Below are 25,669 nucleotides of genomic sequence, written 5' to 3'. Positions count from 1 at the left end.
TTCTCAATTAATAACAAACAGTAATACTTTTTACACCATGGAAAAATTTCAATAACATTACCCAAGAATTTTTAGACAAATATTTAAAAATCAATACATTTTTTATACTCTTCAGATGATAAGATTATGTTACACTTCAAATTACTTTTTTGAAACTATTCTCACATTATTCTAGTTTTACTTTCTTATGTACTAAGTTTATAAAGAAATATTGTAATCATCAAACATTTAATACTCATTTGAATGAATTTTTACTCGAGAAATTTACTCCTTTTGATGAATTGCTACTTGCCCTTCCAAAAAAAAAAAAAAAAAGTAGTTTTCTTTTCATCTTAAATTCAGATATACTTACGAAACGATTAAGGAATTTATAAAGCATCTAGTTCTATAGAGCATTATTCATTTATGAAAAAGTACAACTGCACAGCACAAAAACAAATAATTTATCTTACAAATATACCACAACATCTCATCTAATCTTCTTCCCAAACTATAAGAAACAACTCCATTCTTGAGTTCAACCCTTTTGAATACCCATAAATAAAGGGTCATAGATTACAAGACACATAGAAAATGCCTTGTTTACGGCCCTTTAAAAGGCAAGTTAGGGCATTCACTTCTTACATGCCTTTTTCACACCGCAGCTGTTTAAAACTTAACGCCTTCTTCCAAAACACGAAACATTCGAAAATTCCAGTTGTCAATGGTTTTCCAAAACCACAAGTCATCCGCGTACCGCCGAAACCACCCCTTTTGTCACAAACGCGCTTTCAAAAGGACAACTGGTCGATTCCTCCCCAAACTGGCCAGGGTTCAACAAAGCCATAACCCGTCACATAATCATATCCAATTATAAACCATTCCCTTCTGCCTTCTTAGCGTATTCATTAGAAGAACATGTGGTCAATCCACAAAGTTGGAATACCTGCTCTCTCCCCCACCTGCTCCTCCCCTGCTGTCAGTGAGAGGCATGTTACCTTTGGGAAGTGAAAAACGACTCATCTTTCCAGCGGAGATAATAACAACGTTTTTATCAGGGAACGGAAAATAGGCACTTTGTCATCTCATGCGAAAAATTCCGCACAAGGCGACAGTTTGGGACAGGAGGGAAAATTTATGAGAAGAAAATTCGGCAGGGAGGACACACCTGCGAGAGAGATCTTTTTGGAAGAGTTACTTACTACGTTATCTTCTTTTTCTTCGCAAAAAGTTAAACTCTTTCTCTGACTTTTAAGTAAACAAGAGGTTCTTGTCCTTTTTTTAATATTTGAAGCCATATCACCTTTAATTACGCAGTCTTTCCAACTACTTTTGGAATATTTAAACCACACACACCAATAAATATGGAACTTTAACTCATAAAGGGAAAATCCCGAGTTCTCAATCCTTTAATATTTGAAACCATGCCGACTTAATTACATAACTTTCCCAATTATTTTGGGGCATTTTTATCAATAAATTTTGGAACATTGAAACTTTGCTGATGGATTATAAGATAATTTGTATTCTTCTCTTGCTTTCTTAGATGTCACCTACAGTGATCGTTTGTTACTTCATCTGCTTAGATAACAAAAATTAATGAGCAAAATTTATTAAACCCTTTTTCACTGATGCTGCTTAAAAGTACTACCTAAATCTATCTGATATCTTCGCAATATGACTATTTTTTCCCATTGTATTCAAAAGAACACGAAGCGTACAGCTTAGATAGCAAGCAGAAGATAAAAACTAAAGAGATGAATTAAAATATTTAATTATTTATTAAATTAATTGTTATTTTAATTAATTAAAATTTTTTTTCTCTTTTCTGGTTTTATTCTACTCCAATACTTAATTAATTGTGAAAAAATAAAGTAAAAAAATTGATGGTAAGCTAATTCGGTAAATAAAGAGTTATAATTTAAAAGCCTCTAGTTTTAATAGTTTATTTCTGTTTCATAGAACCTGCTTATTCTGTATGAAGTAAAAACACCTGTCAGGGAAAAAAATTATTAGTGGGGGATAAAAAAATATATATATTTAGTCTGCAATGTGTTAACCTCACTTTGACCTATTGAAAAGATTAAATGCATTTATCAATTTTTAAGATAACATTTTATTTTTAGATTGATAAAATGTTGCTCTGATTTTGATTTGCACAACATGTTTTTTATCTGTTTATCACTTTTTCCCTTCCTAAGAGGATATATTGATTTAATTTTGAAAAGTTCAGGATTTCGTTAGTGCTTCTTATTGGTATGTATCGATATATTTCTAGTTATTATAAAAGAATAAAAACCTAAATTTGGCTTAGAAGGAGATATAGTTAAAATCCAATGGAGTAATGTTATTTTCTCGACTTTCGTATACTTGTAAAATTATATTCGTTGTATAGGGAAGAGAATTAAGTATACATTTAAGTTCTCCTTTTATTAACCAATTATCATAAAAATTCGATATAAATTTCTGAGCAATGTTAAAATTATAAACCATATTTCACCTATCTAGTTCATAAAATTTTTGAATAATTTGATTCACATTATACGAATAGACTGTAGTAAATACCTACCATAAATCATATATACCCATCATGAATCATATATGATATCTGTAAACTACAGGCTCCGTCGAGGCTGTGTGTGATGCAATTGCCGCACCGCTCATCATCCGGGTATGCTCCTAAAAAAGCTATTCTCTCGCTTTTCTCTTCGGAACGGTCTCGCGCACACTACCTCGGCGAAGTTCGTAGTAAAAATCAAATCTTTAATGTATTTTGTTAAAATGTGAATAAAATTATTTTTCTAAAACGTCCCAATAATTGGAGTCACAACAAATATGCGCAACCGCAATTACGTCACACACAGTCTCGACAGAGCGTGTAGTTTACTGATATCTGATATGATTTATGATAGGAATATATGATTTATGGTAGGCATTTACTACAGGACATATCAAACAGGTAGTTTAAACAAAATTTTGATACAGATGAACTGTTAAAATGCTAACCATATCCCAGAATTCCACCATTTCACCAGTTTCATAATATTGTTTTACATAGACAGAGACTTTTTACTTTCTCGAGCACTTACTATAGAGGAAATATAGTAATCGTCGAAAAATTTGAACTCGAGTTTCTCAACGTTTGACGAATCTCAAAGGTTTAGATTTCCATGAGTTCAAAAAACACATTTTTGAGTTATTATCTGTGTCTATGAATAGGAATAACTCAAACACTCTCTGATCTAGATGGATGAAATTCAGTATATGATCTTTGCTTTAAATTTGCGGATTTCTATCCGCTCAGAGAATGTACATCTTTTCAGCTGTCCGTATATAAGTTAACACGATAGTTACAAAATGAAGACAGATAAAATTCAGTAAACAGATTTAACACCTATAATGTAGAAAAACCCTTGTCAAATTTTGAGTCCCATCCAGCACAGAATTGATTGTCTGTTGTTCTGTACTTTCAGAAACATTTAAACGCAATAGTTCAAAAATCCAATGATTTAAATATATCAAATTTGGTGGATTTTTTATATTACAAAAGCAGTTTTGTGTCAAATCTTTGTTTCAATCGGTAGAGAAAAACGTGTCTTAAGCACAAATTTGATTTTTGGATACTATTAACAGGTATTCGGATTGTCAGAGATTAATCGTTAAAAAGCTGGCCAAGGACCACACGATAGATTCAATAAAAATGCGAAATTCAAGCCAAAAGTTATTTCGTAACTATTGTACGTCACTGCCTTGTAAGGTGTTCTCTAACATGACAAGTACATTAAAGTGTATGCGAGAAAGTTTGAAATGTTCACCCCCCCCCCGGTTTGATTGATTTATTCCAATATTTTATATAGAAAATAAATTTCGCTGTGTATACCAATACATTCGAGGGTATTCTTTAAAATTAATTGTTTTTTAATTATCAAGCTAACACACTTGTCCTCGTCATCTGACTGCGGTTCAAAATTACGAGGTCCTTCCCAAAATAGCACTAGTGTTGTTTTATAAAGGGACGTTAATATAACTAAACTAAACTAAACTAAACTAAACAATCTTATCATTTATATTTAATCCCCATAAAATTTCATAACATTATGAATACCAAGTTAATTAAAAAGTGATTAATTTAATAGCAGGGAAAAGTGGTGGGGGGTCAAATTACAATCAAATGATTAAAACAAACCCATAATTAATTGTCTAATGACCTATAAATTTTAGATTCTCAGAGAATGTTACAAAAATAAAAAAATTCGTAATGTCATGACACAAAGTAAGACAACTCATAATTTAGTAATATGGCATGTGCAATTGTGTAATGTTATGAATTCATCCATTCATTTTTAAGTATCTACTTTTAAGATTTTTAGACATTCGTAAACGAAAGAGACAATAATATGAGTATTAACTTCCAGAAGGAAGTAACTGTACCAATCATCAGTATAAATTCAGTTAAAAGCTAATTAAGACTCTCCCATTTAATGTTATTACATATGTTATTTTCGTTACTACTGCAAATTCAAAATCTAATACATATGTTAATTAATTGCCGATAGATGGCGCCAAAAAAAGCTTTGAAATCTAGTCATCTTTAAAAAATTGAACTGTAGATGAAATTGCTAATTGACTATATCATGCAGCTTAAGGAAGTAAGATTCAATTTCAACTATTTCACAAAAAAACAAAAAAAAAAAACTTTTACAGCAGTTCCTTTTTGTCAACATAAAATGTGTTTACTTTTAACATCATATGGCATTATGATAACATATTACACATTACATAGTGGCGAAGTGGAAAAAACTAGCATCTAGTGCAAAATGTAATTTTTTACAACTCCCAGTCTCAAGTGGCTTAGCAAGGGTTAAAGGAGTCTGGAACATGCAATATTTCGCCTCACGTTTGGTGATAGAAAGCGAAATAAGTACATCATATTTCGCTTCACAAAGTGACATAAACGCTCTAGCATTTTGTCTTCATGGCTTTCCCTAAAACTAGTGCCCAGACATCTATTATCTCCTGTCTCTCTTCTCACTTCGCTACTCTACTAATACTGAATAAAGAGTTGGTCCTTTAAAACGATGAGTATATAGAAAAAAGGTCAAAGGCGGCCATTCTTATTTCACAAACCAATCACAGACAGGAGACACTAAAAAACAAGAGAATTATAAAGAGTTGGTGGCATCAACCAAAATATTTGGATGATAAACAATGAAATCGTTAAATTAACGGCCAGTCAGCCTTGTGATTGTAATGACCGGCTTATAAGTAAAATAAAAAAAATCCTACTTTCATCTATTATATTTCGAATTATTTAAACTTGAAACTTTAATTAAAACGATAATTTTTCAAAAAACATAAAATGAAATTATTTGTTGTTTTTTTAAATTGAGGAATATTAATAAATATATAATTTCATTCACGTATAATTTAATTTCCATGACGTTAGTGGTTATAGTTTGAAAAGAAAATTTCCCTTGTAGATTACTTTTTAATATATACTTCTATAAAATATCATACTAGTAATGATATCACTATCATAATGGTAAAGTGTTATTGTGGTATACTGTCCGCCGATTGAAGCAGGACCACAACTCTCGATAAATAAAGCTTTTGATGATTATGGAAATTTGGAATGGTCAACGAAAATAAGAAAAATAAACATTAGAAATTAAAATTGGAAGATAAATAACTGGATAGATACCCTATATGAGCAGGTAAATTTGGAATACAGTTTAACTCTCGATTTCTAAAGGTAGCTAAAACTATTATTTACAGGTCGGATCGGGTCGGATTACTAATAAGAGGATTAAAAAGGCTAAAGGGAGAACCAAAACCAATAGGAGGAGGGATAGTGCGAAGTAGTTAGTTTTCAGGACCAATCAAAAGGCAGCAAGAAAGCATGGGGCGTTGACAGGGTATATGTTCAAAGTAAGTATGTATGTAAAGTTCAAGTATGGAAAGTAAAAGTATAAGAAATTACTAAAAAAAAAAGCATTAATTAAAATCAGCTCCCTCTCATCCTTTGTCTTGGCTGCAATGCTGTAGTGTTCAGTAGATCTGAGAATTTATTTAGTAATACGTGTTAGTAGGTATAAGATCTTGAGCAGGTGTTTGATTTGGGGAGAGATTGATAGGTGTTGATTTGATAGGTGATTGATAAATTTTCTTCTGATGGCATCAACGTAAAATTTTAAAACGCGAGATGCCCTTTTTGATTATAGTTGTTTTCACAAGCAAGTTTTTCAATTTTTTTTTTCTTTAATAGAGCAACTGGTTGTGGGATGATAACAGTTGCATTTAATACAGCGCATTCAAAATTACTTGCACTACGAGAAAAGTCTGCAGAATGGAACGCATACTAACTTTGCTTTTTCTTCGATAGGTTTCAACTCTGATTTAAAAAAAAAAAGAAAAGCTGCGGGGTTCAGATAATAAACATCTTGATAATTACAGTCGTTTTACTTTCTCGTATTTTAAAAAAAATGAATTCGAGATATTGACGAATTTTTAAGTTTCAGACCTCCTTGAGTTCCAAGAACTCGTTTTTAGAAAATGTCCCTGTCTGTCTGTGACAAAGATAATTCAAAAACACTTTGAACTATTGTTCAGCAGCGGATTGTAAAGCCCTCTGCGCTTTTGCGCATGCATTAGGATGGGTTTAATCCGTCAAAATAGGGATGAAAGGAAAGATGAAAAGAGGAGATGTTTACATTTCTGGTATCTAATAGGGAAAATCCAAGGTCAAAGGGAATACCAAAAATGAACTCATTGTTCCGCGTCTCACCCCTTAATGAGATGGAGTCGTCGAAATGGGGTCGTCTCAGAATCGTTGACGAACAGTAGACGGTTGAAATTCAGGCTTTTAAGGTTGAAATACGCCCTTTACACCAAATTTGCAGATTTAAAATTTTGAGTAAATGATCAGCAGAAGGCCATCTGTCCGGCTACTCGAATATAAATTAACATGATAATTACAAAATCAAGAGAGCTAGATAGATAAAATTCGGTACACAGATATAGTGTAGAAACATATCAAATTTTGAGCGAAATCCAAACAGGGATTGACCGTCTGTCTATCTGTGCTTTCAGAAGCACGTGAACGCGATATCTCAAAATGATAAAGAGTTAAATATGTGAAAATTAGTATGTGAATTTGTGATTACAATTGTAATTCTGTGTCAGATTTTGGTTTCAGTCCTCTTGGGAAAAACGCGTCTAAAACTCAAACTCAAATTAAATCTTAATCTTAAACGAGATTACTCAAACACTCGAATTGCTTAATGTAAATCCGTTGACTCAAAATAGCAATGACTTAAATATATCAAATTTAGTACGGAATTTTATGATTACAAGTGCAACTTTGTGACAAATTTTGATTTCAATCAAATGATAAAAACACATTTATAACAAAAATTCGATCTTTTAGATACTATTAACCGGTTGCGAGGGATTAATCGCCAAAAAAAATCGCCAAAGATGATAAAAAAGATTCAGATAAAATGCTAAATTTAACAAGCCTAAATTTAATATCTCGTAACTGTTATACGCCATTGCCATGTAAAGCGTTCTCAGGAATGACTCCATTGTGAGAAAAGATGAGAGAAGGCTTTGGAGAGACCACTGCCACTGGTTTTAGTTCAATTAAACATGTCCATAGATGCTTACATATGGGCATGTTATTAATCACTTGCGGTGGAAGAATGTGCCACGCAGGTCGACAAGTTTTTTTCACTGAATCTCCAAAGACGTGCTACACACGATGGCAGGCAATTGTCACAGAAGTAAAAAGGATGTTTGCCACCTGTTAACTTAGATTTTATGCCAGAACACAGTCTTAAGTCGAAAATCAATTCTTTTACAAAATATAAATATTTTTCAGATTTCTATAAGGCACCAGATCCTTCGTGTGGCCTCGTTGAGAGTTACAGTGGACTCTGTTGGCAAGCGCACCTGCGAATTTCTTGCCAGCGAAAGTGTTTAACAATTAATACGCTTTGGTTGTTAATCAATATAATAAAAGGATAGATATACTTTTGTTTTGAATGTAATATAAGAAGAAAAATATATTTAATTTGAAAATTTTTATCCCATCAATTTGTTTTTTAGTATTTCCGTCATATTGTGAATTTCATAAAAGGATTTGCTATATGTATCGTCGTAACTGTATTAAACTCTGTAAAACTTTGTTAATTTTCAATTAAATATTATTCATACTTTTATTGGCCATTTATTAAACGAATTCGATTCGAAAATTTCTGTTTTTTATTAAATAATCTCGGAGTAAATTTAAAAAAAGAACATTTTTAATCAGAATTTTTTTTTTCAAAGTAAAGGAAGAAAGGATCGTTTGGTAGAAAGAAAGAATAAACCCTCCGAAAATTCCTCTAATTAATCGAAAAAGCTCAGAAAATCAAACTGACCGATGGTTTCTTTTCGTTGGAGGTCACTCTCTCTTTGCTCACCCTCCCCTGAGATAATGCAACTTTTTCCTTCTGATCCGGCCGACTCATATCCGGGCGTGCCGGAACCCACCGAGAATTCCGTTCGATCTGCAGCAATTAGGTGAAAGTTTCCACCAATATTGGAGAGAAGAGGGGATCGGTCAGCTCATCCGCTCACCCCCTCATTCCATCCTTAGGAAGAAGGGGGAAGGAGAAGGGGATGTTTTTCTGCCCCTTAGCCATGTGGTCAATATATATCAATGAATATTCACAAAAGACGCCCTCCAGATGCTGGTGGTCAATGTATGAATGGGGATGCTCATATGATAAGGTGCTTCTGCACATTAGGGGAAGGCTGAGGTCATAGTTGGAGAAATGAGTTCATTCATGAATAATTCCCATGATCCGTAAACCTTGTGAGCGGTGACGAAGAATTCTTTACAAATTTAAATTTTGACTTTTTTGGGCTTTAATTTTGTTAAAAAATTTAATGAAATGTATAAACTATAAAATATTTCGCAGTTCGGATCGTGTCCGTATTTTCATGTATAGGTAGATTCCATGAACTGGAAATACTTCTGTACAAATAGCAATTAGTACCACTTCCCGTACATTAAGTCTATTCCTAGCAGTAGCGTAATAAAGGTAAATGACGCTTAAGGTAATGTAATTTTTTTTCTCCCATTTGGCTTTCCATGTGTTTAAATAATTTGCCTTTGTTATGTGCGGGACATGAAAGTCGCTTCTTAAAATCACCTCATTTCCTGCCGACGTCCTGGCATAGGGGTAGCGCGTCTTCCCCGTGGTCTGGCGTCCTGGATTCGAGTCCCGGTTTGGGCATGGTTGTTCGTCCGTTGTTCTATCTGTGAGATGTGTGAATGTGCCCTCCTGTAAAAAGGGGTTATGCAAGCGAATGAGTGATGCGTGAGTAGCAAAGTCGTACACTCTTGGCCCTAGTTGGCGCTACTATGAAAACAAGAGACGCTCACCCACCGGCTTAAATCGCTGTCTTCGTAACAGCGGGCTTGTCCATGGCAAGTGCCATAAGAAACAACAACAACCTCATTTCCTTCACTTAATTTTATCATTAATGATTGGGAATCACTACTTAAACTAAAATCTGCAGAGTAACAACAACAAAAAAAAAAAAATGATAATTTAACACATCCGAAACAAAAAGATTAATACAGTGACATGTTCGAAAAACTTGTCACTTTTGTATTCTTAACATAAATGAAGCGAAACTACGTGCGTTTAATAAAAGTTAGTCAAAAAAAAAAAAAAAAAAACAGCAGCAAGAACTCTAAGTATTTTTAGTCTGGATACAACTATGACGTCATAATCGTGATTAAAAACCAGTGAAAGTGATCCCCCTAAAACATTCTCACATACTCTCTATTAAATGTGCAGGGCCCGACTTAGCCTAATTGGGGTCCGGAGCAAAAACTTCTTTGGGCCTTCCACCCTCTGTCTTTGTTTTCGAAAAGCAATGTTAAAAAAAGTTCATTAAAGAAGGAAACGTAAAATATTATTTCTATTCGATTTGGGGGTCCTCCTCTGATGTGGGGGCTCGGGGTAACTGCCTCGTATGCCCCTGCCTTAGTCAGGCTCTGTAGATGTATTAATCTCCATCCCTCTGTTGTTAACCTTGAGCAAAAATATGAACACCACGATCAGTGATCAGATTTTAATCAGATCATGAACCAGTGATCAGATTTTTATTTCCAATGTCCTACATACAAGAGTTTTGTGGTTTGTAATGTAATAAAGAAAACCGATACTCGTACAATAAATGTATATACGACCTTGGCGAGTAGTAGCTGTGAGATGTCAATTTTTGGCTTCTTACTGAATCTAGCACGAGATCTAGCATGAGGTGAATATATGAGAACCAAAAATTTTGGACGTCTTTTTTCCCCCGAATGACTGAAATCAAAATTTGATATTGAAAAACATTTGTAGTTACATGATCTCATCCTGTATTTCATTTTGTTTTTCCATTAATCATTGCTTTTTTTTTTAATTGCATACAAGCAGTTTAGACCGAAGAAGGGTTAACTCCTTGACGAATTTGGTTTTCAGGTTTTATACGGATCAACATTTTAAATATTCAGCCTGTGTGCCAAAATTTATTTATCTAGCACTTTATATTTTCTAGTAATAATTAATTAATATTCTTACAGCTACACAAGCTGAGAGACTTCCTCAAAATAGATTTCCTTTAAAATTTGATAAAAATGTACACAATCTAGGGGTTGAGTCTAGATACCAGATTTCATCCACATGGCTCAAAGAGTTGAAATAGCGTGTTCACAGACAACATAATTCAAATGTGTGTTTAGGATTCAGAGAGATCCAAAATGTAGAGATTCACCAAAGTTTTGAGTTCAATTTTTAGACAATGACAATGTTTTCTTAAGAGGAAATAATGAAAATCGTCGAATGATTTAAACAAGTCATCGTATATATATATATATTTTATTTCATACTTAAATTATTTTCTCATTAATGTTAACAGAAAATTTTATTAGTAATATAGTTTGTAGTTCTAATGTTGTTATCCATTTTAAAACGAATTTATATATATTGGATATATTTTAAACTTCTTTCATCAAATCTTTCTAAAAGGGTAAGGTTTAATCAAAAGGCTATTGAGGAAAAACAATATAATTCTAGCGTTGTTGTTTTTTTCAAAGAAAATAATGTAAGTTGTTGGACACTGTAAGGGAAAAATATAATTAGATTTTGAAAAAAAAAATGTGAATAATATTTTAAAACGAGAGAATGGAAATATCAAACTAACGAAAGTGGTCCCCCCTCTAATACTTTCTCACCTAATTTGCAATAAAATTCTTATCCCCACCCCCAATAAAAGTGCAGAGCTTGAGCCTCGAATGCCCTGCATGGTATTGCCGAAATATATATTTTTATTTCATAATTTCATTTTTATTTCCGAAATGTATATCTATCATGGTATTTACGAAATATATATTTTTGGTGAATCTAGCATTTTTACTGAATCTATCACGAGAATATGCATTTTGGATGTTGTTTTGCCCACAGATTTACATGAAAATTTGATTTAAAAAAAAAAAAAAACTAAAGTTGCAGTTACAAGATAATAAAAAGATTTTTTGGTTAAGTTTACTGAGTTGATTAGTCATCGCTTTTATATGCTTGCGAAAGTACAGTCCTACAGACAGTCAATCCCTTGATGGATTTGATTCCGAATTTTATTCATTTAGCTTTCTTCGTTTTGTAATTTTCAAGTCAACTTATATTCGGATAGACGGATAGATAGACTTCCTCCAAATGGCCTTCGTTCAAATTTTGATAGAAATTTACAAATTTGGGGCAAAGGCGTATACCAAATATCTTTACAATCAGGCTTAAAAAAAAGTGTCAAAAAATATATATCTCAAAACAGATTTTTAAAAATGCTAGATTTACACCAAAGAACTATATTTCATACCTATTGTTTGACAATGCCGTGCCCAAGAATCATGATTTTATGTTGGGGTAGAGGAATAAAGTCTTTATTAGGGAGTATGCGAGAAAGACTTTTTTCGGGGGGGGGTACTACTTCTGCTAAGTAAAATTTTAGTCCAGAATTTTCTTTTTTTATTTATTAATTATCTAAAAAAATGAAAATTTTAAATTCAATTTTATGTCATTTGAAACAAAAATGAGATAGTAAATTACCTCTTAGTTTTCTCATTATTTTAGAAAAGCATCTTTAACTGAAATAATAATAAAAAATATCGACAAATAAATTTTTTTTCTTTCAAAAAACACTGAATGAGCGATAAAGCATCAAATCTGGCACTCTCGTTCTTTAATTTCGCCAGTCGCTAGTGCGCAGGCGCAGAGGGAGCTTCTGAATGGAGGGGTCAATAGGTGGATGCGCTTACTGATGCAGAGGGGAGCATCTTCTGAAGCGGAGAGCCTGATGTTTGGGTTTGTCGTCCGTCGGAACATAGTCAAGTAGGGGAGGGGCCGTTACAGAAGATCCCTCAAACGAAACGAGAGAGCAGAAATTAGCTGTTAATGCTGGGCGAGGAAGATTTTTCGAAAAACAATCAAGTCCAGAGTTGGGGGGTTAGGATCTTGTCCCCCTCTTCCCGTCCCTGAGCCCGGGGGATGTAACTGGGGTGATATTGAGGATTTTTTGGGAGAGGGATGGGTGGTTGGATTACTAGGGAGGTTAGTCATCCTCAGGCGTGAAAAGTCATCTCGCATCTGTACTGGGATACTAAAAGTGAGTCTAATAGAGAGTATTTAGAGAATGAATTGTCGGCCAAAGTACACTAAAAAACTATAATCGGTTGATTAATTTTTATTGAAAAATATCTGCTGATTTTTTTTTTTTTTTACAAGTAAGCTTTAAATTAAGATAAGGCATCCAGAACTCAAAATTAAGATATAATTTTAAGGTGAAAAATGTTGGTAATCTAATTTTTTATTTGAAAAGTTAAGTCACAGTTTGATTATTTGTTCCAATTAAGACAGTTAAAAAATCAAAGAATTTGTAGAAATGACTTTTCCGCCATTTTTCATTAATGCTTCTTTATTTGCGTGTCTTATTCTATCATGTAAATGCATAATTGGATAATCAGGGTCGCGAAACATTTTTCAATCAAAAATGCAGAAGTTGAAAGTGTCTTTTGCATCTAAAAGAAATGGAGAATGAATGAACTTTCAGTGCACTTTCGTTAAAAGGTATCTGTCTACTTCTAAAACGCCACTTTTGGTCAAAATTCTCATTTTTTTTAATTTTTTTATTTTAAAGTGCATTTATTTAGCTTTCTGAATCTATGTTTATTTTTCTCCTACGATTGATAGAAATGGAGATATGAAGATTTATGTAATTCAAAAGAGTCGAAAACGAAACCGGAAGTGCTTACCGGAAGTTGAATGTTTTTCGTCGTTTCATCAAATATACGCTCCTAAAATCATAAATTTAATTTAAAACTATTTGCCAGCCACCTAAATTTTAATTAATTTTCAGCTCTTTATATACAGAAAAGATTGGCAACAGCTGCTTCTCGAACATTGTTTACGTTTGAAAACATCTGCTTGAGCTACAGACTTTACGTTTGGGAGCATCAATAACTGCAATAACTTTTAATGATGGATTTTATGGTCTCTTGGCAATTTTTTTTTTTTTTTTTTTTTTGAACTGGGAATAACTCCTGGGGATTATACCCTGAGACACTTCCTTTCTTTCGATAAAGAAAGAATCATCACGTCAAAAAGGCAGTTATTAAGTACAACAAAAGTTGCCAGGAAAAAATTAACAGCTATTAAAAAGAAGAAAACTGATAAAATTGTTAACAAAGAAGGTGTATCATACAAATGTGGTGAATATTAAAAAAAATAGAGAGAGATATTTTTCATAAAACACAATTAAAAACTTTAAATGCATTTTTTGAGGAACTTTAATTTTGTAAAAATTTTGATACGCAAAACAGGATATCTCAAAATATTATGCTCATTAATGTTGTTTATGCATAAGAATTTTGATAAATTTTCAGTTAGGAAATACTCGAACTGATATAGCTTTCTTATAAATGCAAATATTTCTTAGATCCTAGTTCTTTGCCTTCACTAAAGCTGTAACTATATTTTGTAGAAAAAGAATTTGAAAATTTTGGTTAGAATTCTTGTTAGGATGTTTTGCGTTTTACACCAATTTTCACAGTTTTTTACCCAAATTTCCCCATTTGACTGAGTTGCAAATTACATAAAACTTTTTAAATGGTATTATTCATCGTTTTGAATTGCTATGACCTAAAAAATAAACTAAAAATGAAAATTGAACGGTTTTTTCAAAAATTTGTCTTCACACGTAGACAGATATCTTGTTAAGCATTCAAAATAAATTTTGCTTATTGAAGATTCCCTACCGAAGCATGTTTGATAAGATGCTGGGTCAAATGACATATCCCATATATTTTCATTTACGACCCATATGCTGATTCGTCGTCTAAATAACAATATAGATGAGTGTGAGTGTGTGTAAGAGAGAGAGAGAGAGAGAGAGAGAGAGAGAGTTCTGTTGCTCTTTATGGCAGACATTTGTCCTAGGGCACCACATTTGGCACAAATATACTTTGAAGAGAGGAAATAGGAGCCTTACTTATTTCTTAAAAATTTTAAGCAGAATTATATTAAATTTTAAAATTAAACGAATTTCAGATGTTTTTCTGCAATAATACACGAAAATTTTACAACACAAAAGTGATTTTTACATCCTCTTAAAATTTAAAAGATTTTTTTTTTCAAAAATATCAACTTTATTGCAACCGAATTTTTTTTCAGTTTTTATCTAATTAAAATTTATTTTAAGCATATTTTATAATTATGATTTTTTTTAATAAAAATTTGGCATTCTTAATACTTCTTAGGTTTGTTCATAATACCATTTGAATTTTGTTTCTAAGTCTATTTTTTGGGAAGTACACCGATTTTTATTACTATTTACATTTACACACATTTTAATGCTATTTGACATTTTTAGATGCTATTTTCTCAAATTCAAATCTTTGATAGAGTTTTCTTATAAAAACTCTCATAAATTAAAATCTAATGCATATTTTTTTTATTTAAATTTGGTATAATAATTTCTCAATATGTTTTTCAGTTTCTGAACTAGAGAATAAATAATCTATTCAAGTAGAAAATTTTATAAATGTTTCTGTGCTTCACAGTTTGGGGGAAAGAAAAAATGAAAATTTCGTGTTATTATTGATTAGTCGAACCTCAATATTTAAAGAATGGATAGAAATACTGTTTATATTTTAGTTCTCGAACTAGATAACATACAGTACACTCCCGATTATCCGCGGAATTGGGTGGCGCGGCCGCCGCGGATAACAAAAATCGCGGATAATCCGAAAAAAGCTAAAAACGGGTATAGCAAAAGAGAAAACAGTCATTCCAGCTTTGAAAAATCGTTTCATGTACAATAAAACGTAAAATAAACAGCATAAAATGTTTAACTAATGCTTAATATTTTAGTATATCACTCAAAACTAACCTAAAATGCATTTTGTTAATGAAAACAGAAAAGTGCTTTGTACTTACGAGAGGCGTCAAGGATACACAGAAAAATTAATACATATGTACTGTTTTAATACTGTAATGTATTATGTAATTACAAAAGCATAACTGTAAAACTGCACCTTTTTGAAAAAAATCAGTCAAAAAAAAAAAAAAAACTTTGTGTGGCAGGCGCGGATAATCGGGAGTCTACTGTATTTCTTAAGCTATCTGCAAAATTTTAAGCAAATCACTTGATGTACCTTTAAACTAGAAGATTTTTTCCTTTATATCTCTTTTTAAGTAAAAAAGCACTTTTATTTTCAATTTCTAAAATCTTTTGCTATTTAGCTGATATATTTTGGTTTCAACGATGCATTTATAAGTCTTTTTTATGTAAATATACAAAAATATAAACATTTCAAAAAATTCATCCCAAATATAGTCACATAACTTAAACAACTCAAAATTTTTCTCAAAAATTATTTTAAAAAATCATGGGGAGTGGCTTTTGAAAACTTTCTCGTAAAATCCCTAATAAACGTGTTATCTCCCCCCACTCTTCCAGAACAAAAATTAGGAATCTTCCAAGAGTGTTTTTATTTTTTAAATCCTACGCATGTGTGGCACTTAAAAATTCGAAAAAAAAATTAGAAAAATTAGTAAAATTATTTTCTATTAATTTGCATATGTTAAAGCGTTTTTAAATTATTGGGCTCTCAAAGACATATTTCCAACCAGTGAAAGTGGTCTGCCTAAAACTTTCTCTCATTCTCTCTAACAAACATGTCATGCCAAAGAACATCTTGCATGCCATTGGCGTCCAGTAATTACAGAATATTAACTTTTGGTGTGGATTTTTACTGAATCTATCGTGTCATCCTTGACGGGTTTTTTGTCGGTAAATCTCTGGCGTGCGTTAATAGTATCCAAAATTTGTGTTTAAGACACTTTTTTCCGAACCGATTGAAATAAAAATTTGATATTTATAGTCACAAAATCCATATAAAATGTGATATATTTAAGTCATTGCGTTTTTGAATGATCGCATTTAAAGGTTTCTGAAAGTATAGACAGACAGACAGTCAGCCCGTAATTGGATTTGGCTGGAAATTTGAGAGTTGCCTACAGTATGGATATTAAACCTGTGTGCCGAATCTTATTTATCTTCGTTTTGTAACGAATGTGTTAACTTATATTCGAACAGCCGGACATACAGACTTCCTCTAAACTGATTTTACTCAAAATGTGATGAAATATAGTAATTTGCTTTAAAGACCGTATACTAAATTTCAATCATTTAGCTCAAAGCATTTTAGAGTTATCATCGTCACAGACAGACAGATAGACGGACATTTTCCAAAAATGTGTTTTTCGATGTCAGGGTGGTCTAAAACATAGAGATTCTCCACAATCTCGAGGTCTAATTTTTTGACGATTACAACATTTTTTTTTATTTACATAGGAGAAATTAATGATAATCTTATTAGTTTTCTATAAATGATAATGTCGCTCTGTATACCCTAAAACTAAATTATTGACGTAGATCTTTATAAATGTCGAGATAATGAACACACGGAAGAATTTTATTCTCGAAATGACAGAGTTGATGTATTTATTTTCTCCATATAAATTTAATCCTCAAATTTATCCAGAAAGAATACAATCTCAGAGCTTATTTGAAATTCAACACATTTCGTATTCTCCTCGAATTCTCAAAAATATAAATAATCTCTATTCATTCACATTCTCTATACAATTCTAAAACTTAGAAATTTGAATCGTAAGTTTCTTACAAATAAAATTTTTCATTCAGGCGAGACATTACATACACAAAAGTTTCACTGAAAATTATATTATATTCAGTAAAAATTAATGAGAACTTATGAAAATTGAAATATTTTTCGCATAATGTGATTTTTTCTGAGAAATTTTATGAACCTGTTTTTATCAGGTTTTTTAAACTTTTGAAGAGTATGAGATTATTTCAGTATTGCATTGCAATGAAACGTAAAATAGAAATGAAGCAAAACAACTCTATGAAATAAGATGCTGCATTTAAATCAAATACTGAAAATGTGCTCTGTAAAGCCTGTTTCTCAGAATGCATTAGAAAACTGCATATAATACAAAAGTTTTGAACTGTAACTTTAAAAGTTTTCTGAGTTTTTTTTTTTTAAAGAATCATTCTGAACTGGACCAAATTTGGATTTTGGTTTTCAGGAAGTTGTTTCCTATTAAACATTTTTGTCCTGTTTGCACATGTTTTGAACTGTAACTTTAAAAGTTTTCTGAGTTTTTTTTTAAAGAATCATTCTGAACTGGACCAAATTTGGATTTTGGTTTTCAGGAAGTTGTTTCCTATTAAACATTTTTGTCATGTTTGCACATGTTTTGAACTGTAACTTTAAAAGTTTTCTGAGTTTTTTTTTAAAGAATCATTCTGAACTGGACCAAATTTGGATTTTGGTTTTCAGGAAGTTGTTTCCTATTTAACATTTTTGTCATGTTTGCACATGTTTTGAACTGTAACTTTAAAGGTTTTCTGAGTTTTTTTTTTAAAGAATCATTCTGAACTGGACCAAATTTAGATTTTGGTTTTCAGGAAGTTGTTTCCTATTAAACATTTTTGTCATGTTTGCACATGTTTTGAACTGTAACTTTAAAAGTTTTCTGAGTTTTTTTTTTAAAGAATCATTCTGAACTGGACCAAATTTAGATTTTGGTTTTCAGGAAGTTGTTTCCCATTAAACATTTTCGTCATGTTTGCACATGTTTGAAATAAAGAATATTATGGTCCAGAACAGGGAAAGTTTTTTAACCTTTCCTAGGTGGATATTTTAAAAATAAAATAAAAGAAGTAGGCAATGCTTAAAATACTTCGATGAATTTTTCAGATTATTGTAGGCGAACTCTTTTGGCTTTAGTGAAAATCTTGATTGCAGTACTTATCTTGCTATGTATCTCTAATGTGCAATAACGGAAATCCTGTCGACTTTGTTAAATCCTTAACCCTCTGACTCAAGGGTCACAAAGATAAACCCCATAGTGTAGAACAAATTCTAATTTATTTTTTTCAACTTTTATATGTAATCTTTCAGATTATGCTTCTTAGCAAGCACGTTCTACTCTCATATTAAACTTAATGTTAATATTAATCATTGCTCATTTAGTTGTTTACTTTTCTCACTCATTGTTTATCTTTCTGAGAGATCCCGCATTCTTCAACGAGTTCACTACTTTTAATCACACCTGGGGGCCGCGATGGTCTAGTGATAAGGTCTCGGCTTTCGAACCGGAGGGTTTCAAATTCGAGACCCGATTTTACCGAAAAACCGTTGAGTGAGTGGGTCTGGTGCACACTAAATCCAGCGGAAACAAATGTGCTCCCGCTGGTGTTGTGTGGAAGATTGCAAAGGGGGTCACAGCCCAGGTGTAGCCTTCATCATCTGACCACGATTCAATATTACGAGGTCCATTCCAAAATTCAGTGAGCGTCGAAAGAAAGTAAACACCCAAGATTGATTTAGAAAATGTGTTATTTCAAATATATTACTGACATATAAAGTAGATATATGCAATTATGAACTTATTTAAGCAGAATTGAACAACTTGATTGCAAACATTCAATTAAAGTAATATACATAAAGAAATAACTCAACTTGAACCTAAGATCATCCAATTTTAAGCGTCAAAAAAAAGTAAACACTCAACTCTTTCTAGTTCAATTGTTTTAATTTTATATAGATATCACTACTTTTTTCATAGAAGATTTTTATAAAAGTTAAAGTCTTATATTTTGCTGGAATTTATGTAAATTTCTAGAAAAATGTGAGAGATTTTTGCGATTTTTTTTCGTCGTGTGACGATTTTAAGCCAAATTTTTGAGTAGTAGCTTTTGAGGGTAAAGTCCCCTGAGCACCCGAGGGCAGAGGTCTGACTCCCAGCTCAAATGAAGATAGCACGCACACACTCGCTTGCTCAACCCCTTTTTACAGGTTGGCTCATTCACACATCTCACAGAGAGAACACAAGTAAGAGAACAACCACGCCCGAACCAGGACTCGAACCCGGGACACCTAGAGCATGTGGAAGACGCGCTACCCCTAGGCCATAACGCCGCCCAGATTTTGCGATGGGGAAGTAAACAGCACTAGAAGCAAGAAAATTGATAATAAACTTGAAGGAAAATGGTAAATCCTTACGTGAACTAGGAAAAATTGTTGAAAAAAGTCGCTGCCCGTTGAAGAAAATTCTTGACAAAGAATTCAAATAAAGACAGATTAAAGATTTTCGGAAAACTGAAAGACCTAAACGACTTGAAGTGAGAGCAGTAGTAAGAGAAGTCAAAGTTAATCCAGCTGCTGTTAAAATATCTCAAAGCCTCTCGGAAAGATTAGCGAAGACAGTAAGTGCAAGCATTATAAAAAGGACCCTTCATGAATATGGTAGGATTCCACGTAAGAAACTATTTGTCATGAAGTCGAACCAGTAAAAGCACCTGCTGTTTGCCAAAAAGTATCTTAATAACTCTTTAAATTTTTGAAGTAATGTTTTATTTAGTGATAAAAAAAAAGAACAGAATTGTTTAAGACAAAAAAAAAAAAAAAAAAAAATCTCTCGCAAAAAAATATGGCCATCAACGAATGAAGAATCCAGCATTAAGTATTAAGTTAAGACAATTAATTGGGTGGATCTGTTATGATCTGGGGGTATATGGTGGTAGCAAGAGTCATTAATTTAGTATTTGTCGAATCTACAAAGAACACATTGGATTATCTCAATATTTTAAAAGATAATTTTGCCCCTAGTGTTGCAAATTTGAGATTATCACGAAGCTGTATCTTCCAACATGATAAGGATTCCAAACACACATTAAAGATTTGTAAAAAATAGAACTCTAAGTTGTTACGAAGACTTTGGACCATCCTCCACAGTCACCAGATCTAAACCCGATTGAAAATTTATGGACATATCTTGAAAAAAATTTATGTCAAAGAACCATTTTTAATAAGTAAGAATTGAAACAAATTGTCTTAGAAGAAGGACAAAAAAAAAAAAAAAATCCATTCTGAATTAACCAAAAAAGAAGAAACACTGGTCACATCTATGCTTAGACGATTAAAATGAGTGATAAAAATCTAAAGGACTACAGACAAAATATTACAGTTTTCATTGCTTTTGTCGGTATCAGTGTTCTCTGTTTACTTTTATTTTTTTGACGCATGAAATTTGATGCTTTTCTGTTTAAGTTTAAGTATTTCTTTTTGTAATTTGATTTGAAGAGGATTGATTAATCCATAATGTTATTTGTCATGAACTGACCCCATGTAAGTGTTGGAAAACAATCACTCTCCGTTTATATCAAAAATATATCTTTATTCGACACACAACAACATCGCGCACTCTGTCCCTCGAAGCTATTCTGGTTGTATTTTCACCGCGCTCCCTGAGAGGCGGGAAACTGAGTCATGCTTCGCGTTCAAGGCCATTTTATGATTAATGGAGATTAAACGGACATCACACTTCGACGCGCTTTCTCCGAGAGAGCTGAAGGTTGCGTGTTCAAAGCACGTCCGGGTCACCAATGTTGGCGAATTGGAATGAGCGGGGATTAGAGCCTGAGACCTTGTGGTTCGCAGCTCAGTAACATGACCACAATACAAAAACAATTGCTCGTGTAGCGTAGTTGTTTACTGGCTTATAAGCTTTTCACCACAGATTTAATTAAAAGTTTGCAGGTTGGTGCATCCTACACGAATAAGTTAACAATTCTATATATCTACTCTATATTATAATTCGATAATATATTTGAAATAAAACACTTCCTATATCAGTCATGGGTGCTTACTTTCTTTTGACCCTCACTGTAACCCTAGTGTTGCTTTAGTTTAGTTTAGTTATATTAACGTCCCATTTGAAGCAACACTAGGGCTATTTTGGGACGGACCTCGTCATTTTGGACCGCGGTCAGATGACGAGGACGATACCTGAGCTGGCATCCCCCTCTCCACACCACACCACACCACACCAGCGGGAGGTCGTTTGGTCAGGACGAATTTAACGTGCAACAGACCCCCTTACACGACGGTTCTTCGGTGGAATCGGGTCTCGAACCTGAAACCCTCTGGTTCCGAAGCCGGGACCTTACCACCAGGACACCGCGGCCCCCTAGTGTTGCTTTAAAACTGGACGTTAATATAAATAAAACTGAATCACACCTGATATTTAGATTATTTATCTAATTAGATGACCCATTCTATACTATAAATAAAAGATAGTAATGAAAGATTCATATAATTAGATAGATGGTTTGGTGCAACAAAATAGATGTGAACTACAGGTGAGTCACGCGGAAGACAATCTCTCAGCACTCAAGCTGGAAATGCACATTTTTATTTTGCAAACAATGCTTACATTTTTTTTTTCATAGCAACTCAGGTCTTTTTTTTTTTTTCAGTCAACTGATCTGATGCATATTGTGCTCATCTGTGTCTTTTTAATAAATTGCGTCTGCTACCTATTGCATATAGATAACTCCAATCCATCATCTATGAATCTATGTATTATTTCCATTTGTAATTATTTGAACCCAAAAGTTAATCCAAAATTCTCAGATCTTTAAACAAATTTGAAAAAGTTCAGTGAATGTTTTATTTTTATTAGGTTTCAGACTTTGTGAAATAGCAAATATTATATTGAAATATGCACTTAAATGGTGAAATTGGAATCTGTGGATATGGTGCGCATTTCTAGTCTCAGGTTTTTCAATAGTTAGTCACTCTAGTGGGCTGTTAGAAGCTCTAGTGTGTTCTCATAAAAATAGAACAACAGATTAAACATTATAATTTTAAATAATATTTATTATTGAACAAAGCTTTGGCAACAATTGAAAATTAGAAGAACAATCTTGAGCGTAATAGGTAATCATCATTGTGGCATTACTGTTTTGTTACAAAATACGCCCTTGTGTATGTACAGTGCCTTTTAAATTCTTTTTTCTGACTTTAAAAGATTTTTTTTTATCAAATCTATAATATTAGAGTTGAATCTGGAGTCTAGCTTTTGCAAGCAGCTTTACTGAATTAGGGTATTGTCAGTAGATATTAATACTGAAATTTCTATCGCATTCTTTGAGCATAAAGAAAAAAAATTATTGTCGATTCAGTTTGAATTCATAATTTTTATCTCAAATTTCTGCCAGCATGGAGGAAGATTCCCGCTTGAATATGTCTATTCTCTTACAGTTCCCAAAATTCTCAAGAGGTTTTCGAATTACGGATTTCGATGAGTTTGTCCAAGAAAGTATTGGCGTGGAAAATTTGGATTTTTTTGGACGCTTGGCTTATCCGAATCAGTGGCAAATAAGACTAACTGATCCAGAAACACGAGAGCGCTTGATTCGAACTGGAAGAACTAGAATCAAGAATAGATCTTGTTGGATGTATCCTCTAAATCAGCAAGAAATCAGAGGTTTCGTTTATTGGCTACCAAATTCAGTAACCAACGATCAACTGACAGAGCACCTAAAATTATATGGAGAAGTCTTATTCGTTGAAAGTGAAGAACGAATTGTGAAAGATAGAAGAATTCAGAGCGATACACGATACTATGGATTGCTATTGCCACATGGAACGATAAAAGACGATTTGCCTCATTTCTTGAAAATCAATGGTTTCCTATGTCTTGTGGTCGTTAGAGGAAGAAAGCCTGCATGTTTCCATTGCAAAGAAGTTGGTCATCGTCGTGCGGAATGCCTACAATATAAAGCGAAATTGATTAGCTATTGCTGCAGAGATCCAAATAGTGCTCCACCAAGACTAAAAGCACGTGGTAGGCGACATATACAAGCAGAAACTGAAATAAGAGAAGAAACTGGTAGTAACGATGTTTCCTCTACTGATGACATTCCATGTTTAGAAAAGCAAGTTTCAATAAATGAAGAAACAATCGAACAGCATTCATTATCGGAACTGGAAGACCTAGAAGTCATTACTGAAATACTGGAAGAAGCTGTAAGTAGTACCGAGAGAGATTTAGAAGAGAACAGTGTTCAATTTGAAGATAGAGCAAAAACTTACCTTGATAGTTCAGCTGCTTCACTTCCTGAAACAAAAATTCAAACACAAGATATTTTTGAAATGATGCAACAAATCCAAAGAAAAACTTCGGAAGCTTTGCAGCAGAGTTTGCAGAGTTTTGAAAATGAAATTGTTGGGACTTTTACAAGAGGAACACTTTTTGCTCAGAAGGGAGACAGAAGTGCAGAAACTGAAGCTGTAGATAGTCGAATAAATTTGGATCAAGAAGTATGTAACGAAGAATTAGAACAACAAACAGAGGAGATTTGGGTTCCAGAAGAAATATCCACGCAGGTTAAAATATCCGGAGAAGATTTTGATGTTGACACGAACATAAAAGAAACTAAAGGAGATGGGATGGAGAAGGCCCTTCCTACGAGGCGCCAAGACATTATTACAACTATTGAAGAGATTTGCAAGTATCCCTCTGAAATAGCTAAAGATGTTGAGACAAAAGAATCAACTGCAGTAGATTTAGTCAGTGTCTCGGACACGAGATCTGTCCTTCTAATGCTAGAGAAAACAAAACAAACTGCTGTAGAAATTTTAGAAGGCACTTTTAAGAAGCTAGCAGAATTTACAAAAAGTAATGAAGTAGCTGAAATACTTTCAGAAGATTCTGCTGCTGATACAGACAAAAAATTGATCAAAGATGAAATGCATCCTCATATTTTAATGTTGAAACAGGCGAAGCAAACTGCTACAGAATATTTTGGTAATACCTTTAAGAAACTGAAAGAAGAAATCACTAGTTTATCCTTCGAATTGGCTGGTGATCAAACTGACAAGGATGTAAGATTAACCAAAGATGATATCCAGTTCGCCTATCAAATGTTGGAACAGACAAAAGAAACTGTAGAAGAAACTTTGGAAAGCACTTTTAGACGGCTGGAGAATGAAATCATAAAAGCAACTGAACCAGATGAAATGATTACAGAAATTTCACCAAAAAGCATTTCACCTTTAAAAGTCTCAGAAGATTCTAGAAAATCCATAGCAGTTTTGGAACAGTTTAAAGACGTTACTGATACTGGAGAGTATTTTAGCAAAGAAGATATGGAGATTATTGTTGAAGATGAAGATAGTAAAAAGCAATCCAGTGTTGACAAAAGTCAAGAAGAAACAATCCGAACTGAGTATGATATCTCAGCTGCATTATCGGAATTTTTCAAAGCAATTAAAATTTCTAAACAGAGCGAAGTGAGCGAACAGGTGTCAGTGACTGAAAAAACTGTTACTGAGAGTAAGGAATTGGCAATGAAAGTTTCCAAAGCAGCTCAGGAGGGCATTTATAAATTACAAACAAATATAAGAATGATATTTGATTCATCTCTTGCGGAAGGTAAAAGTGAATTACTTTCTGAAACAAAGACAATTATGAAGCAGATAGAATCGGAAGTTAATCAAATGGCGGAGGAAATGAAAAGTAAAGTCAAGACGGATATTGAAGCTATATTTGCTTCATTCGAAGCTGATATCTTTAAATAAATTGATGAAGAAAATGTATGGGATCATAAATGATTTTATTAATAAGTCTCTATTTATATTGCCACAGATAATATGTCCAGTGGCCCATGCTGCCTTCAGTATGACTGATAATTGCTGAAGAAAATATTTTGTCTATTTTAATATGAATTCTTGTAGGAACACTCTATATGTTGATATGTGATATTATCTTTTATGTTGATTATTATCTTTTGATCTTTCTAAGTGATAAATGTTTTTTAGGTTAAAGTTAAAAAACCGAACTTTCTTTTGCAATGTAAGCTTTTAGATGTTTTTATGTAATTAAGATGTAAATTTTTTAACAATTGTGTGTTTTAATTTATAAGAAAATGATTATCTGTGATTTTAAAATTATTGTTTACAATTAAAATTAGTGAAATAATCAACAGAACGCTATTGTTTTGAGTCCGTAATAAAATACTATAACATTCAAATGATTTTTTTTAAATTCATTAAATGTGTGATATTTACTGTTGCTTATTGGTATATTTTCAAAATTTCCTAAGAGTGAATGTAGTCAGAAGGTTTGCAAGTGATTTTTACATCAAAATTTCAAAGAAAACAGTAAAGGTTGACACTGAAATGTTAAGTAATGTCTGAAAGAATGAAAAATTAATTTAT

The 25,669-nt window shown here is 32.7% G+C and overlaps 1 protein-coding gene across 2 annotated transcripts; it reads left to right on the top strand.

Annotated features, from left to right (window-relative positions):
* Positions 1-2,163: 2,163 nt before the first annotated feature.
* On the top strand, positions 2,164-25,436 carry LOC129969649 (uncharacterized). Of its 2 annotated transcripts, XM_056084302.1 has the most exons (2): positions 2,164-2,235; positions 22,709-25,436. In XM_056084302.1, the coding sequence occupies exon 2, from the start codon at positions 22,904-22,906 to the stop codon at positions 25,028-25,030; it is 2,127 nt and encodes a 708-aa protein (XP_055940277.1). In that variant the 5' UTR covers positions 2,164-2,235; positions 22,709-22,903; the 3' UTR covers positions 25,031-25,436. The 2 variants fall into 2 exon arrangements, with proteins under 2 accessions (XP_055940277.1, XP_055940276.1); XM_056084301.1 differs by lacking the exon at positions 2,164-2,235 and having other exon boundaries at positions 22,391-25,436.
* The last annotated feature ends 233 nt before the right edge of the window (positions 25,437-25,669 follow it).

This window comes from Argiope bruennichi, chromosome 5 (assembly GCF_947563725.1).
Source record: "Argiope bruennichi chromosome 5, qqArgBrue1.1, whole genome shotgun sequence".
Classification (NCBI taxonomy): Eukaryota; Metazoa; Arthropoda; class Arachnida; order Araneae; family Araneidae; genus Argiope; species Argiope bruennichi.
This window is presented reverse-complemented; position numbering and strand designations above follow the sequence as displayed.

Excerpts from the sequence above, each read along its gene's own strand:
- LOC129969649 (XM_056084301.1), top strand. The coding sequence starts at position 22,667 with ATGGAGGAAGATTCCCGCTTGAATATGTCTATTCTCTTACAGTTCCCA.